The 18,060-nt window shown below is 50.0% G+C and overlaps 1 protein-coding gene across 1 annotated transcript in view; it reads left to right on the top strand.

The window, feature by feature from the left end:
- FBLN7 (fibulin 7) overlaps positions 1 to 18,060 on the top strand; it is a 56,485-nt gene that overhangs the window by 10,930 nt on the left and 27,495 nt on the right. The window contains exon 2 of the mRNA XM_040267531.1: positions 12,740 to 12,899. Within this exon, the coding sequence (XP_040123465.1) occupies positions 12,740 to 12,899 (160 nt within the window). The remainder of the gene's footprint in view (positions 1 to 12,739; positions 12,900 to 18,060) is intronic.

The following is an 18,060-nucleotide window of genomic DNA, read 5'->3' as shown; positions in this document are numbered from 1 at the left end:
CTTGCCACCTAAGGTGTGCTGGGCATGGGCAAGGAGGGTGTTGTGCTGTCTGCTGCCTCTAGGAATTTGCTAGCCGCCCCCCCCCCCACCCCCCGTGGAACAGTCTGTGCCAAGTCACACAGCCCCAGATGTGAAAACATCAGATTCAGAGACTAGACAATAAGATTAATCCAGAGCCAGCCTTGGAACTGGTATATCGCTTCCAGTGTGTTCTGCCGGCCAAAGCAAGTCACAAGACCTGCCCGTGTCCGGAGATGGGAAAACAGACGACCCCCTGGATGGGAAGACCAGAAGAGCCCCTTGCAGGGAGGGCGAGATTGCCATTCTGAAGGCCTTCATGAGTACTGGTCCAGGGATTCACTCCCCACAGGCACAGGGTTTAGACAAATGGGTGGGCTCAGGGTGAGGATGGGTGACCGAAGGCCATCCTGGCACTTCCCCTTTCTCCATCTTTCCTCGGCCCCTTCAGGAGTGTGACTCTTTCCCAGTCCTGTCAAGGACTGCCCTGATCACAGTGAAGAGCGGAGATCCCTTTGCTCCGCTGGGGTGGTTTCTAGCCCTCAAGGGCACTGGTCAGTGCAGGCTGAGGGTGTGGACTGGAGGTGACCAGCTGGGGAAGGAGACTGGGTCCTTGGGCTGGGCTGGAGTCTTCCAGGTAGGAACTCATGCCCTCCCAGGCCTGCTCACCATGGCAGGTCCTGTTTGACACCTGCCTTGATTCTTGGCAGAACCAGCCAGTGCCTGTGGAGTGCTCCCCCTGCCACTGGGGCAGCAGTCCTGCTTACATATGGCCACCCTGACCTGCCTCCTCGTCAGCTGCCCCAGGAGGAGTGTCTGTCTGCTGAGTGGCGCTGGAGGCTGGATGATGCCCCTGATCAGCGGGGACAACGGTGGGACTGCCAGGTTTCTACAAACTTTCCCCAGGCTTATGCAGCCCTGGGGCCACGGGGCAGACTCCCTGGGGGGATAGAACTTTCTTTGTCCTTTCCCTGCTTCTTTGGGACTGCCTGAAACTTAAGGACATCACAGACTTTTTCATTTAAAAGAAAATTGTCATTTAGTTGTTCAGTCATGTCTGACTCTTTGCGACCCCGTGGACTGAGGCCCCCCAGGCTCCTCTGTCCATGGAATTTTCCAGGCAAGAATACTGGAGTGGGTTGCCATTTCCTTCTCCAGGGGATTTTTCCGACCCAGGGATCAGGGTCTTCTGCACTGCCGGTGGATTCTTTACCATCTGAGTCACTTACGTAACACATGAGTACGCAGGCAAAAAAAGACAAAAACACAAAACTACTTTCAGAAAAACATCAGACACGTTCAGTCATTTACACGGTAATGTGAAAACATACAGACTTGTCAGTATCAGCTTGGAGCTCTTTCTCTGACTGCGTAGTTAGAGGTTTTACCTTCCCAGAAGGAATCTAACTAGTAAGATAATGTGCTCATTCAACAAGCATGTCCGGAGAGCCTGTCCGGCCAGGTGATGTCCTGGGTCTGGGGAGGCAGCCTGTCTGTGTTCTGGCTCCCACTCTCTCTGCCTGAGTGACCTGGGGCAAGTTCCTGCCTTTTGTGAGTCAGTGCTCTCCTCTGAGATCCCTGTCTCGTGGGGCTATAGGAAGGACAACGTGAATGACACTCAAAGAACAGATCTCAGTACGTGACTCACCAAGCATGCAGAGAAAAACCAGACAGACCTGAAAGTATCCAGAGGCAGACAATGGAAATGGGGTGTGTCCTGGAGGGTGGCCAGGAGGCTGTCCTACACTCGGTAGGCAGGTAAGGGCTCTCCAAGAAGGGTGCTTCTAGTGAAAGTGGAAAGACTGACTTTCAAGGACCAGGGCCAGAATTTGGACAGAGCAAACGGCCAGTGCACAGGCCCTGTGGTCGAAATAAACTTGCTAAGGTTTGTGGAAGCTAACGGCTTCCCAGGTGGCACCAGTGGTGAAGAACCTGCCTGCCAGTGTTGGAAACATAAGAGACACTGGTTCGATCCCTCGGTCAATGGAGAAGATCCCCTAGAGAAGGAAATGGCAACCCACTCCAGTATTCTTGCCTGGAGAATCCCATGGACAGAGGAGCCTGGGGGGCCACAGTTCATAGGGTAGCAAGGAGTTGGACATGGCTAAAGCCACTTAGCATGCTGCACAAGGTGTGTGGAGAAACACAGAGGTCTGAATATTGGAGCCCAGAAGGTGTCCGATCTGGGCACTGTTGGAGGTGGCAGGGCTTGATCACACAACGTGGGAAGCAGAATAATGCTCCCCTCTCCAAGATATCTATGTTCTTATCCAGGAAATCTAAGAATCTTACCCTGATTTTAGCCCAGCAAGACCCGTGTTGGAGTTCTGAGCTACCAGACTGTAGGATAATAAATGTGTTGTTTTAAGTGCCTGGGTTTACGTTGATTTGTTAGAGCAGCAACAGGAAAAGAATCCACCCTGTCAGTGACACGGAGAGGAGTCTGCCTTTATTTTCATGGGTGGGGAGCCGCTGGCGGGTGGAAACAAGAAAGTGATGCAGTGTGGCCTCTGACATCTGCTCTTCAGGAAGCTTAGATTGCAGGAGGGCCCGGGAGGAGCAGGTGGGACTCAGGTCCAGGACAGGATGGTTTTCATCTCACGTCTACCTGCTCACCCAGAAATGCTTGGGATTTTTCGCTAGGGAGGGTAGGAACATCTGAAAGTACACCACGTCTGTTATTCAGCCCTTCACAACTGTGTAGGTGATTTTCTCTAAGGGTGGGACTTCCAAAGCTCCTCCTCTCACGCGTGGCCCATCTTTCCCTTACCTTCTGCCTGTGTTGGCGGCCAAGACCAGGCCCCCGTCCCCCTCCACCTCTTTGCATCAGCCCCAGGAGACCAGGTCAGATCCAGATAATTCACTTTCACAGGTCTCGGAAATCTGGGTTCATGTGTGAACGTGCACACACCTGGGCCGATGTTCCCAGAAGGGTCTGTGCACGTGTGTTGGGAGGGGACTGCCAGGGCACTGAGAGGGTCCTCTGGCAAACTGGGGCCTCCTCTGAGCCCCTTGTCCTGGTTCTTTCGGGCTGAAGAAATGGGCAGAATGTGCTCCTCAAAGGATGGACTGGACACGATGTGGCAGGGAAGGTAGCCCCACCATCCATCAGCCAGATACCTTGAGCCTCAGTTTCTCTAAGCTGTGAAATGGCTAGGCCATGGTGCCCAGATATTTGGTGAAACACCAGTCCCGATGAAGCTATTTTTTAGATGTGATGAGTGTTAAATTGTAAACTTTGAGTAAAGCAGGTTACCTTCCATAACGAGGGTGGGCTTCATCCCAAAGACTGAGGTCCTCGGAGAAGGAGGGTGTTCTGCCTTCAGACAGCCTTTGGATATGCAACACCAGCTCTTCCCAGGTCTCCAGCCCCCACACTGCAGGAGCCAATTCCTTAAATCTCTCTCCTTCTCACTCTCTCGCTGCTGCTGCTGCTGCTGCTAAGTCGCTTCAGTCGTGTCCAACTCTGTGCGACCCCATAGACAGAAGCCCACCAGGCTCCCCCGTCCCTGGGATTCTCCAGGCAAGAACACTGGAGTGGATACGATGTGCATATATTGAGTTGGCCCAAAAAATTCATTAGGGTTTTTCCGTAAGATGTTATGGAAAAATCTGAACGAACCTTGGGGCCAACCCAATACAATTGGTTCTCCTTGATTCTGTTTTTCTGGAGAACCCTAAGATAACAGCCTGCCCCCTAAAATGCCCCCATTTCCCCCAGAAGTGTCCTGTCTTTCCTCTTCAGTGTGGTTGCTGGGTCAAGGTCACTGGGATGAGAGAAGTCAGGGAGTTATAATCTGCTTCTGATTTGGTCTAAAGTTAAAAAAAAAAATCTTTCAGAGAAAAAAAACATGTGTGAATTCTACATGACTCACATGCAGAGGGCCTCAAGCCTTGGCTAGCAGGCACACGCTTGGCAAGTGTGCTCTATCCTTTCATAGACCTAAAGTCATCAAAACATCTGTGTTCCCATTAACAACATGCTGACGTGACGCATAGCTGTGGCTTAGAGGAAACCAATGCAAGACAGCCCATCCGAGGTCCAAGGGGTCATCTGCACCCGCCTGGAGGGGCCTGGGGTTCTGTTGTCACTGAGGTGGCTTTTAGAAATAGTCTCTTTGCCAAGACTGATGTGAGGATGGCTGTCAAGCCAGGTCACGTGAGAACAGAGCCTCAAGGACACCTCCACCCACCAATCCGGCATGCCCTGGCACTTCAGTGCTTTGAGAACTGGGCTACTTTGTAAACTGAGCCCAGATGGCAAGGAGGCCTGGATGGGGCGGGAGGGTCCACCCACCAAGTTCTGGCACGGGCTTGCAATGAGCTGGGGACACAAACTGTCTTTGTCTGTGTCCAACCCTGGGCCAACAGGTGGGGTCTCTGAGCTGCTTAGTCTCCCAGGAAGAGGAGTGTTTAGCCTCTGAAGTGTCCCCACCAGATCCATCAGAATTAATGTTGTAAGAGGATGAGTCGGAAAGAAGATAGGCAAGACTTTCCCTGGATGTGGCGTGGGGTGGATGGAGTGCAGTTCTGTGACCTCCTTGCTCCCAGAAACCTTAGACTCAGCCCCCTACCACCTGGCTGTCAACTTGGCTGGTGTGTTCTGGAACCATTTCTGCCACCTCCACCCCAGCTTGGAAAGAGCAGGTGGAATGACTGCTGTCGCTACTCCTCTCTCTGCTTCTAGTCTTCTCTGCAAACATCACTCTTGGTGTTTAAATTCACTGGAAGGCCCAGTGCGCTGAAGGAGAGTTTGATACCAGAAATGGGAAATCTTGATTTTTTTCTCCTCAAGGATAGAAGAGCTTCACTAAATGTCTTTTCTTGGTCCCGTTACAAATAAGTTATTAATTCAAAGAAATAAGAACTAATTTTCATTATTTATTGTCAACGGCCTACGCCAAGCATGGATGGAGACCAGTATTGAAAGGATGCAAATTTAGGCCATTTGAGGAGCTCTTTGAGAAAAATATTAAAAGTGAGTGTCCTAGGGACTTCCCTGGTGGTCCAGTGGTTAAGACTGGGCTTCCAGTGCAGGGGGTGCGTATTTGATCCCTGGTCGGGGAACTAAGATCCCATATGTGCACAGTGTGGCCAAACAGTAAAAATTTTAAAAAGTGAGGTCCTGGAAGAGACCTGGGAAAGTGGAGGCCCTAAGATTGGCCTTCCTTCCCTGGTGGAGACCCCTCTTCTTGTCGGCCCCATCCAGACTTGACCTTCACCCAGTCACAGCCTTGGTGAGCCTTCCCACCTAAGTGGGAGGTTCTTTTTTTATAGTTAGGGTCTGGGACCCTGAGATGGGAAGCCAGCAGTCACCATGGCGGGGCCAGGCTGAAATGCAGGTGGGTGACACCAGATGGTCCAGCCTGTTTCTTGTCCCGCGGCCTTGCAGGCCCTTGAAGCCCCTCAAAGCCTCCTTGCCTAAAAAGAAGGAAATGGTCTGTTCCCTTGTGTGGCTTCTCTCGGCCAAAAGCAGATACTGGTGGGCGTGGGAGGGCAAGTGGGCAGACAAATGGAAGCGGACTGAAAAAAACACAGAGGAACAGAAGCAGACTGAGGTGCAGGGTCTGACTTTTGCTCTGCTCACCGGTGTGGAAACAATGCCACCGCTTGGAGCTGAGAATAAAGAACTAGTGTGGGACCTGCCTCCGAGGTCCAGCGACTGTCAGGTGACGCTTTTGCGTGTGTGAGTGTATACTTGATTGAAATGTTAAAACCACACTAACCGTGAACAGTGGTTGTCTGTGCTCATGGGACTTGTCCTTTGTTCTGATGTGTTCTTCTGGATTTTGAGTGGTTTTGCAGAAAGTATGCTTTATTTTTCTGACCAAGCAAATTGACAAAGTTTTCTCAGTTTGAAAAGGGGGGATGCTTAGGTTCTCAGCCCCCACCTCGTGACCTCATTTGTCTCCGTATGACCATGTAATGCGGACCTCTTGAGCCCTTGACTCGGTCTGAAGGTTTCTAGCCTGTCCCTCTGCTCTGCAGATGAATTCAGTTATGCCATTGCTGAGGTCCCTACAGGTGACAGATTCTAAGCGTGGCGCCCATGGGCTCCATTTCTAGCAATTTGGGATCAAGGAGCTGGCTTGTTAGTAGCAGCTGCTGCATAAACCCATCAAACCTCAAGCAATCATTCTTTCCACTGCTTTGGCACCCTGGTTCTGCCCCTGCCAAGCCAGCTTGCCAAGAGGACAAGGATCTCCCGTTTTCTTCCCCTTGTGAACTTTATTGTTCCTCCCTCTCCCAGTTTTATTGAGATAAAATTACATAATATAATATAAATGTGTGATAGCATTGTATTAGTCCAAGATATGGGGCTTCCCCAGTGATCTAGTGCTGAAGAATCCTCCTGCCAGTGTAAGATGTTTGATCCCTAGGTCAGGAAGATCTCCTGGAGGACGAAATGGCAACCCATTCCAATGTTGTTGTCTGGAAAATCCCATGAACAGAAGAACTGGGCTGGTTACAGTCCTTGGGGTTGCAAGGAGTCAGACACGAGTAAGCACACATGCACGCCACACAGTCCAAGGTATATACAAAATAATGATTTGATATACATATATATTGTGAAATGATCACCCCAGTAAATCTAATTAACATCCATCACCTCACATAGTTGCAGTTGTGTTTCTCATGATGGGAGCTTCTGAGATCTATTCTTTTAAGGGACTTTCCTGGCAGTCTGGTGGTTAAGACTCTGTACTTCCAATGCAGGTCCCACAGGCTGCATGGCCAAAAAAAATCTACTCTCATAAACTTTTAAAAAATTCATTAATTTATTTACCTTTGGCTGTGCTGAGTCTTCATTGCTAGTGGGTATTAAAGTTGTTCGCAATTGATTGTTCACAGTCAGTTACAGATCGAACTCCTCGTTCTACTCTTCCCCCCTTCTCACTACTGCACTTGACTAGAAAAAAAAAAAAAAAAAGAAAAAAAAAAAAGTTGTTCGCATGTCTTAGCTATTGAAAATAACACTGCAGTGGGCATAGGGGTGTGTATATCTTTTCAAGATATAAGTTTGTTTCCTTTGGAATTGCTAGATCATCAGTTCAGTTCAGTTGCTCAGCTGTGTCCAACTCTTTGCGACCCCATGGACTGTAGCATGCCAGGCCTCCCTGTCCATCACCAACTCCTGGAGTTTACCCAAACGCATTCCATTGTGTCGGTGATGCCATCCAACCACCTCATCCTCCATCGTCCCCTTCTCCTACCTTCAATCTTTTGCAGCATTAGCGTCCTTTCAAATGAGTCAGCTCTTCGCATCAGGTGGCCAAAGTATTGGAGTTTCAGCTTCATCATCAGTGCTTCCCAAGAATATTCAGGACTGATTTCCATTAGGATGGACTGGCTGGATCTCCTTGCTAGATCATATGGTAGTTCTATTTTTAATTTTTTAAGTAAACTCCAATCTGTTTTCCATTGTGGTTGCACCAATTTACTTTCCCACAAACAGGGAATGAGGGCTCACATTTCTCCACATCTTCCCCAACACTCGTTATTTCTTGGTTCTTCTATAACAGCCATTCAGCAGGAATGCGGTGATACTTATTGTGGTTTTGATTCGCGTTTCTCTGATGATTAGTCACGTTGAGCATCTTATTATGTACCTGTTGGTCATCTTTGGAATGTCTTCTTTGGAAAAACTATTCAGAACCTCTCCCCATCTTAAAATTAGATTTTTGTTTCAGTTCAGTTCAGTCACTCAGTTGTGTCCAACTCCTTGAGACCCCATGGACTGCAGCCTGCCAGGCTTCCCTGTCCTTCACCAACTTGAGTTGGAGCTTGCTCAAACTCATGTCCATTGAGTCAGGGATGCCATCCAACCATCTCATTCTCTGTCGCCCTCTTGTCCTCCTTCCTTCAATCTTTCCAAGCATCAGGGTCTTTTCTAAGGAGTCAGTTCTTCACATCAGGTAGCCAAAGTTTTTTTTTTTTTTCTGTTTTTTTGCTCTTGAATTATATTATATGAGTTCTTTGTGTATTTTGGATACTAACCCCTTGTCAGAAATTTTGCAGATGGCTTGCAAGTACTCTCTCCCATTCTGTAGATTGCCTTTTCATCTTGCTGCTGGTTTCCTTTGATGTGTAGAAGCTTCCCACTTTGATTTAGCTTCACTTGTTTATGAGTGCTTTCATTGCTTTTACTTTTGGTGTCAAATCCAAAAAAACAGTCATTGTCAAGACTGACGTCAAAGAGCTTACTGCCTATGTTTTCTTCTAGGAGTTTTATGGTTTCAGGTCTTATGTTTAAATTTTCAATATAATTTGAGTGAATTTTGTGGAGGATGTAAGACAGCGGTCTAGTTTCATCCTTTTGCATGTTACTGTCCAGTTTTTCCCAGTGTCAACTTAAAAAATATTTATAACCTAAACGGTGAGAGTTATGTTTTATTTGGTGGGAATTCTTAGGACTTCAAGCCTGGGAGGCAGTATCTCAAGCAACCTGGAGAGAATGACTCTGAGGAGGTGAGGGGAGGAACCAGGCTATATAGAAGTTTTGCAACAAATAGCAGGTAGTCTAAACATCAAAAGATTATCATTAAAGAAAACCAGATACCCCAAGTTAAGGAATTTAGTGTTTTCTGTGTATGGGAAGATGCAAGAGTCTGGGCTCACTGAAATCGTCCTTTTCATATGCACCTCAGCTATCTGGGGCAGGTATCATGTGTTTTTTACTTCCTGAGCTCTCTTGGGGCTCACCATAGGGAGTGGCTATAGTCTGATGGCTGCTAGATCTCACGTGTTCTTCTTCCTGAGTGCCCTTAGGGTTCACAGGGTCACATTGGAGGCCTACAATCACTGATGACTGTGACACCCTTGTTTAATATGGCAGGAAATGTTCCATTCCTCACTAGCACCATTTATTGAAGAGACTGTGCTTTTGCCATTATATGTTCTTGGCTCCTTGGTCGTAAGTTAATTGACCATATATGCATGGGTTTATTTCTGGGCTCACAGGATCTTTAACACTTAATTCTGTTAGCATCACCCTAGTGAGGCTGGAGGCAGAGATGGCTAAGGTTTCCTGACTTTCCCTCATCAAGCCTGCCCACCACCTTCCTCCTCCATCTCCACCTTTGCGTGGCCTTAGTGTACTTGATCTGGGAGGTTTTCCCATTGTGGCTGGAGAGATGAGCACGTGCATGCTAAGTCACTTCAGCCGTGTCCGACTCTTTGTGACCCCATGGGCTGTAGCGCAGAGGCTCCTCTGTCCATGGGACTCTCCCCCAGGGGATGTTCCCAACCCAGGGATCAAAACATCGAACCCACATCTCTTATGTCTCCTGCATTGAGAGGCGGGTTCTTTACCACTAGCGCCACCTGGGAAGCCTAGAGATGAGTGCGGCTCACCTGTAATGAGCACGTTGAGGCAAAGCCAGTGGTGCTTGCTGCTCACGGGCATAGGTAGGCGGGGTTCCAGGGCAGCGCCACCACAAGCAGAGCACAGTGCGTCTGCACCTGGGAGCACTGAGATTCAACTCACTTGGCTTCCCAGAGGCCCCTTTATTTCCATTCCCACTGTCTTTCCTTCTGTACTGACTGGAGTCCCATGTCCTCCAGGCCAGGTTCCTGGCAGAAGCCTTGGCATTGATCTAAAGTCTCCTACTTTGAAACTTAGCCCTTTCGTGTCCCCTGAGACTGCCCTCTCCTAGCTGGCACGCCCTGGAGGCAGCTGCTGGCCTGGCTCAGTGTATGAAGCTGTCTCTTCCACTCCACCCACCCCACTTCCTGTCTCCACTGCTCATGCTCACAACCTGGAATCCACACAGGAGTTAGAAATCCACTCCTGTGGGGTGTTTAGCTTGGGTCACAGGGTGATCAATCCCTCGTGCAGACTAATCGAGAACATTCACCACACAGGGGCTTTTGTGAAACAGTGGTAAAGAATCTGCCGGCAATGCAGGAGGCTTGAGCTCGATCCCTGGGTCGGGACGATCCCCTGGAAGAGGAAATTGCAACCCACTCCAGTGTCCTGGCCTGGAGAATCCCATGGATAGAGGAGCCTGGCGGGCTACAGTCCACGGAGTTGCAGAATCAGACACGGCTGAGCGACTGAGCACACCGAGGTGTAAGACAGCCCCGGGGGCACGACTTGGTGGGCGCCATGGACTGGAGGCAGCAGGTCCCCAGCCTGGTGCTGCCGCTCACAGGCCACATGGCTCAGGACAAGTTGCTTGACTTCCAGCCTCTATATCTTGACTGTGAAACAGAGACAGTCCCAGGCTCTCTTCACAGGGCTGCTGCCAGCCCGTAGTCCTTCTGTGCGCTCAGTAGCTTCAGTCTTGTCAAATTCCTTTCGACTCTATGGACTGTAGCCCGCCAGGCTCCTCTGTCCTCTTAGGAGTAGCATATAGCTTGGTACACTATGAGGAACTTCACAAATGTGAATCACATGTGATATGGAGCAGCATCTCTGGAAGCAGCTCCTTATTATTATTATATTTTTTTAAAGGGAAGGGAGGTGGGTGTGTGAAGTCCGATCTGGGTGGATGGCTGCACCATGCTGGGCAGGTCAGGGACTGCGAGAGGTCACTGCCCGGGTGCCCAGGGCCTGCGTGGGAAGGACCACAAGGAGGCAGGGAGAAGGAAAGCAAACAAAAGTTCACTTCCCAATGGTTGTGTTTGAGGCCAGGCCCAGTCAGGCCCTGGTTTTAGGGTGGAGGCCAAGGAGCCCCCATGGATTAATGAGCTCCAGGGGCAACTGGGGATTCAGCTTTGTCAAAAGCATCCATTGACCCAGAGCAGTGAGCCATGTGTTTGGTGAGATCTCCAAGGTGCGGCGGCCTGGCACCCGCCCTGAGAGAGCGGCCGCGGCTCCGTCTCCGCCGCAGTGGCAGCACTCCACTGGCGATGCTGGAAGCCACCCAGGCTGCAGGGCCACATGCCTCCCAGCTGCCGGCCACTGGCCGCCTTTGAAACCTTTTTTTCTAATTATAAAGCTAATAATCATTGTAGGAAAAAAAATTAAGTATAAAAAACTAAAAGCGGATTCACAAGCCTATCCCCAGAGGTTGCCATCATCCCACTCTCCTTTGTTCCATGCAGGTCATGTGAGTCGGGCTGGACTAGGCTGTGCTGAGGTAGTGTGCCACATGTGAACCAGGGCCTGTCCTATCTCTGCCCACGGCACTCACCCCTCTCCTTTCTTTCTTTCTTTTTGTTCCCAGTGAGGCAATGTCCTTATTTGTTTATTTATTTTTTTGCACCCTCCCCACCTTGGCATGGGGGACCTTAGTTCCCCGATCAACAATTGAACCTGTGCCCTCTGCACTGGAAGTGCAGTCTTAACTACGGGATCACCAGGGAAGTCCTCACCTCTCCCTTCCTCCTGTTCACGTCCTGGCTCTTAAGGGCAATTAGGATCAGTGCACGCGCAGTCACTTCAGTCCTGTCCGACTCTTTGCAACCCCACAGACTGTAGCCTGCCAGGCTCCTCTGTCCATGGGATTTCCCAGGCAAGAATACTGGAGTGGGTTTCTGTTTCCTCCTTCAGGGGATCTTCCTGACCCAAGGATCGAACCCACCTCTTTTATATCTCCTGCATTGGCAGGTGGGTTCTTTACCACTTAGCACCACCTGGGAAGCCCCCATTAGGATCAGAAACCTTGAGATTTTTATCACTAGGCATGATACCAAGCGTTGCTTAAAGTTAGTCTCTATTGTGATAAGCACATACCTCCTTCTTCTGTGTTTTGAGCTTTTCAAAAAGTGTTAGAACTCAGCATTAACTTTAACTGAATGCTCCTTTAATTCTTCTTACTTGCCCTGTTGCCTTTTCATACTGTTCATGGGGTTCTCAAGGCAAGAATACTGAAGTGGTATGCCATTCCCTTCTCCAGCATTTTCCAATGCTGGGAAAGATTGAAGGCAGGAGAAGGGGACGACAGAGGATGAGGTGGTTGGATGATATCACCAACTTGATGGACATGAGTTTGAGCAAGTTTTGGGAGTTGGTGATGGACAGGGAAGCCTGGTGTGCTTCAGTCCATGCAGTCACAAAGAGTTGGACACAACTGAGCGACTGAACTGAACTGAACTTGCCCTGTTATATTTTTAAAATACTTAATTATTTATTTGGCTGTATCGGGTGTTTAGTTGTGGCATATGGGATTTCCTTGAGTCACGTGGGGTCTTCTATTGTTGCTCCGGGGCTTAGTGGTGCCAAGGCATGTGGGATCTTAGTTCCCCAACCAGGGATCGAACCTGCATCCCCTGAATTGCAAGGTAGATTCTTAACCACTGGACCACCAGGGAAGTCCTGTGCCCTGTTACATTTTTAAAAGAATGGGAACCACTGGGCTTCCCTGATTTGCCTGTTTTATGTTATATCATCCATCTGCTTAAAAATGTCCAAGGTAGAGAAAGAAAAAGTTCCTCGAGGCCCAGATTTCAGAGCATTAACTTGGAGTGAAGAATTAGCAGGATGGAGGGGGGGTGGTCTTTGAAGTAAGACCACTCATATAAGACACATTGTGTTCAGATAATTCTTCTACCACCCAATCACTTACAGTCATCACTTCTGCCCTGTACTCTGAAGATCGGAGCTTTATTTTCGTTGAGGGAGGAACTGGGGGCCTCACCTGATATATTGTCAGGACACCAGCGGGGCCGCTTCTGTATTGTACTCAGCGTATCCCCAGGGTGTTAGAGCCCAGGGTCCTGGTAACCGCTGGCCCCCATGCTAGTGGTGGTGATGAATATTTTTTCCTCTCCCCAGAACTGTCTCAACAAACAGCAGTTCCTCATGGCTATCCGCCACCTGCAGCAGTTGCTGAAAGGCCAGGAGACACGCTTTGCCGAGGGCGTCCGTCACATGAAGAGCCGGCTGGCGGCGTTGCAGAGCTCTGTGAGCAAGGCGGGCCCGGATACGCCCCCAGGTGGGTCCCCGGGTCAGCACCCCGAGCCCCGGGGGTCCTCTCCCTGCTCCCATCTCCCATGGCTGGATTGATTCCCAGGCCTTCCCGGCCTCGCCTTCTGTATGGGGCTGGGTGCTAGGAAGGCATGTGCCAGTTTCCCCGTTTTCGGGGCTTCCCAGGGGACACTAGTAGTCAACAGCCCGCGTGCCAGTGCAGGAGATGTAAGAGACTCGGGTTCGATCTCTGGGTCGAAAGATCCCCTGGAGGAGGGCGTGGCAGCCCGCTCCAGTGTTCTTGCCTGGAGAACCCCATGCATAGCTTCTCCAGAGAATGGTCGAAAGGCACAACTTTCACAGCCTGCATCCCTATCAGGAGAGACCCTAGTTGGTTCATTTTTCTTGTTCTGTCATTTAATAGACTATTTTTTTTAGAGCAGTTGTCATTTCACGGCAAACCGAATGAAAAGCAAAGAGGGGTCCCACAAACACTCTCCTGGAACAATCATGGCTTCTCCGCCATTAATCTCTCACACTTCTGTGGCCTGCCGGGTACAGCCCATGAACCAACACTGGCTTCTGTTTTCCAGGCGTGAACATTATTCCTTTTCCACGAGCCCCCTGTTAGTGCAGTGGGTTGGGATGGAGGGGCTGCTGAGGGCAACTTGCATTTGTCTCTGCTGTCCTCCCCCCTGCCCCCAGACCCCTTCCCCTGGGGTAGGACTCTGACAGACACTGGGCCTTTCCTGGTTGCCCCAGTAATGGATTGCACGCTGTCACGGCCTGGCACGGGGCTGCATTTCATCTGGCCTCTCCTCAGGGTGACGGGGTCAGGGAGCCTGCTGCCTGTTTGTCTAAGTCATGACGACTCTGGTGGCTCACGCAGTAAAGAATCTGCCTGCAATATGGGAGACCCGGGTACAATCCTTGGGTTGGAAAGATTCCCCTGGAGAAGGGGACGGCTGCCCACTCCAGTGTTCTTGCCTTCCCTGGTGGCTCAGGCAGTAAAGGACCTGCCTGCAATTCACGAGACCTGGTTCAATCCCTGGGTCGGGAAGATCCCCTGGAGGAGGGCGTGGCAACCCACTCCAGTATTCTTGCCTGGAGAATCCCATGGACAGAGGAGCCTGGTGGGCTGCAATACACGGGGTCGCAAAAGTCAGACATGATTGATGGATTAACACTTTTGCTCACATGCACACAGGGTTATGGGGGGTTGGGTGGGGCAGTGGGTTGCCATATATTTGTTTAAGTCATCAGCCTGAGGAATATCTGATATCTTCACTCAAGATGCTTTTCTCAGGGGCCTCCTTGGGGGTGTGAGATGAATTTCCTGGGTTGGATTTTCCACCTTTGCAGACTCTGGTAGCAAATCTAGAGTCTCCACAGCCCTGAGTCAGCTCCTGTTTTCTTCGGCTGCATGGGTGCAGAGCTGGACCTGGTGGCCGAACGCCTCACACTTTCCAAGGTGCCGGGAGGCCGCGCGGCCTTCACTGGGGCTTGCCACAGTGTGGCATCCCTCCTTTCGGCTGCAGATGTGGAAACTGAGGCCAAGAAACGTGAGTTAGTGATAGTGGGTTCTGTTCTGGGGATTTGTTCACTGCTGAGGCTCAGTCGCACTGGTCCTTCCTGTTTTCATGGGATCAGAGTGCCTGCGGGTTTCTGGGAGTTTCCAAGAAAAACCTGCAGAAGGGAATTTCTACAACTGCCCTGCCCACCTTTGAGGTCCCTGTCCATGAATACAGAAAAGAAAAGGTAGGGGTTTTCCCTGGTAGTCCAGTGACAAAGACTGTGGTCCCAATGTAGGGGACCAGGGATCGATCCCTGGTCAGAGAACTGGATCCCACAACTGAAAAAAAAGGTCCTTCATGCCAGCCAAGACTGAAGATCCTATGTACCGCAACTAAGACCCAGCACAGCCAAATAAATACATATATATGTATATATATATATTTAAAAAGAAACATAGCTATGGTTAAATTACTAATCGTCTTGCTGCTGCGTTCAAGGTCTTTCTTTCCTGAGCTATGCGAGATCTTTTTAAAGTGGCCAATTCTTGGGACATTCCTGGTGGTCTAGTGGTTAAGACTCTGCACTAGGGTCATGGGTTCGGGATCAGGGAACCAGGATCCCACAGGACACACCTTAAAAAAAAAGTGGCCAATTCTCTTTTTAAAGAATTGCTGCCATGCATTTTGTCTCCCTCGTGCGTTGGACATGGGGGTGGGCAGCTGTCAGCACCGCCTTGCAGGGTAAAGGGCGCTGACAGGTGCCCAGGGGAAGCCAGAGGATTGCCCCAGATCACACTGCAGTTAGAAGGAAAATTACCTTTTCTTTTTTTAAAAAGGGCATTTGCTTGGGAGTCAGGAAGAATAATTTCCAGTACCGGAGAATTCTTGGCCTTCTTTCTGCTTTATTTCTGAGTATCTCCCTCCTATTTTCCCAGCCTTTCTTCCCTGAAAACATCACAGTCCATCAGCTTTAGGACTTATCTCTGCAGCCTCATTCCAATAATGTCCCCAGATCGCCAGGATTGTTTTCCTGCTGAGCTCTTTCTTACACGTTACATCCTCTGGGATGGTGGAGGCCCTGTAGGCTCATCAAGAGACGATCATGATGAAATGAACCAGCCAAGGGGCATGTCTTCCCACCCAACAGAATCCTTTGGCTACCTTTTGGGAAATGCCTGAAAATTGATTTTTATCGAATCTGTATCCTTTCATTGGGACTTCCCACGTGGTGCTCTTAGTAAAGAACCCACCTGCCAATGCAGGAGGCACAAGAGATGTGGATTCGATCCCAGGGTTGGGAAGATCCCCTGGAGGAGGGTACAGCAACCCCCTGCAGTATTCTTGCCTAAAGATTCCCATGGACAGAGAAGCCTGCCGTGCTACAGTCCGTGGGGTCACAAGGAGTCGGACACGACTGAAGCAACTTCGCGTGCACGCATGCACATCCATTGACTAAGTCTGCTGACATGTATGGGGGCCTGCTCAGGTAGCTCAAATGGTAAAGAATCTGCCTGCAATGCAGGAGACCCAGGTTTGATCCTTGCATTATGGAGCCATGTGGAGATATGATTCTGTCCATTCTGATACCATTTGCCTGTGAGTTGCTCCAGCGGGTAAGTTTTCTTTCTTTGAGGGTTTTAAAAATGTCTCTTCCCCATAGAGACCGTATTCCTTTCCCACAAAGCATTTTAAATCTTCTTCAGCACGATGCAGTAGGAGATTTTTCAAAGAGAAATATAAATCCGTGTACTTGCAGGGACTAAGGCAGCGAGCTGGGGTTGCCCGAGTGTTGGGATGTGGGTTCGCCTGGCTTTCTGCTCACAAGGTCATTACCGTGGGTGCTCACTTGGAAGTTCACTAACAGAAGGTCACGTGTCAATTGTCAAATGTTCCCCAAAGGGCACTGAGAGTCCTCAGGGAGTGAACCGGCTCCCACTCTTCTCCCAGGACACGGTGGTGGGGATATGGGGCAGAGATGCAAGTGGCTGCTCCCCCGCCCCTGGAGTGATGTGTGGACAGATGCTGTCCTCCTAGTAGATGCTGAGCCATTCTCCATCACAAACTACAGCCTACACAGCTGAAGCAACAGCTTTGTTTTCATCTGTCTAAAACCCTGAAAGTAGTTTTACAAATGACATTTGGATCTTACCTTAAAAACGAGTTCGAAGTGACTGAATTTCCAGCTCAGACAAATCCAAACCCAAGCTGTCCCAACTTGGGGCAGCCTTCCTTTAGACCAGTGTGGACCACGAGTGGAGCTTGGCTGCAGATTGGGGAGGAACAGGGACCGTCTCCCCTCTCCAGCCCCGTTGCACACCAAGAGCAAGTTACGTGGCCTTTTCTCTCCTCTGGGATGCCACGACACCGCTGTCTCTAACTCCCTATTGCCTCTCTGTCTTCATGCCCAATTGCTGTCCAGATTGTTCACCCCACTGCAGTCATGGTGGTCTCCCGGACATTCCTCAGACTTGCCAGGCACATGCCTGTCTCAGGGCCTTTGCACCAACTTGATCCCTCTATCCTCCTTGGATACCTGCACGGTCATGCCTTTAGCTTCTTCAGCTCTTTGTCCCAAGGAGGCCTCCCCTGACCACTATACCCAAAATACACCCCTCCTCTGGCTTCCCCTGTGCTGTTCCCTACTTTATTTTCTACATGGCACTTGTCACCTCTTGTCACACTCTGCCATTTGCTTGTGGATCTTGCTTGTCGAGTGTCTTCCCTGATGGAAGGAGGCTTCCTGAGAGCTGAGTTTCATCTGTTTGTTCACTAATTGTCTCAAACTCCTAATAGGGTGCCTGGCAGACAGTAAGAATACAATAAACAATTTTTCATTCATTCATTTGGTCAAGAACTATTTACCAAGCTTTCACTACAGGCTGGTGACGGGGATACAGACAGGACTGGAGGTCAGGCGAGGTCTCTGCCCCACTGGAAGTTCTGAGGGGTAGGCTGACGTCAAATGTACAAACAAACACGTCAATAAGATAATGCCAACAGTTACAAACATTAGAAGAAAGCCAAATGAGCTCATGGCCGGGGAGGAATCTTAGTGGAACATGATGGAAGAACACCCTGGAAGGCGGTGAGCACTCAAGTCAAGACCTAGATAGTGAGAAGCCGCCAGAGATGGGCAGTCCTTGGGGAGAGAACATTCTAGGCAGGGAAAAGGGCAAAAACCAGGGTCTGGAGATGGGGCTGAGTATGGTCTGTCCGGGAGAACCAAGGAGACCCTGGGGAGGCTGAGGCTCCAAGAGAGCAGAACGAGTAGGTGGGCCCTGCAGGGGTCCCAGCTCCCACCCTCCCACATTGCCAGGCCCTGCACACCACAGTGTGTCTGAGCCATGATCTCCTCATCTGTCACCAAGTGGGCATGCATTACCTGTGCCCAAGAGCGCTCTGAGTATTCAGTGGCATGTAGTATTTTGAATGTGCAGTCCAAGGACTTCCCTGTCAGTCCAGTGGCTAGGCCTCCGAGCTGTCACTGCCAGGGGCTTGAGTTAGATCATTTATCACGGAACTAAGACCCTGCAAGCTTTGTGGTGCAGCCAAAAAATTGAATAAAAAATAAGATGTGGAGCCCAGTGCACAGCTTGCGGCAGGCGCTCAGCCTGCGGGTGCTGAGGGTGAGAAGCTTTGTGATCCAGTTTGTTGCTGTTTAGTCACGAAGTCATG

This window comes from Oryx dammah, unplaced genomic scaffold, assembly GCF_014754425.2.
Source record: "Oryx dammah isolate SB20612 unplaced genomic scaffold, SCBI_Odam_1.1 HiC_scaffold_25, whole genome shotgun sequence".
NCBI lineage: Eukaryota > Metazoa > Chordata > Mammalia > Artiodactyla > Bovidae > Oryx > Oryx dammah.
This window is presented reverse-complemented; position numbering and strand designations above follow the sequence as displayed.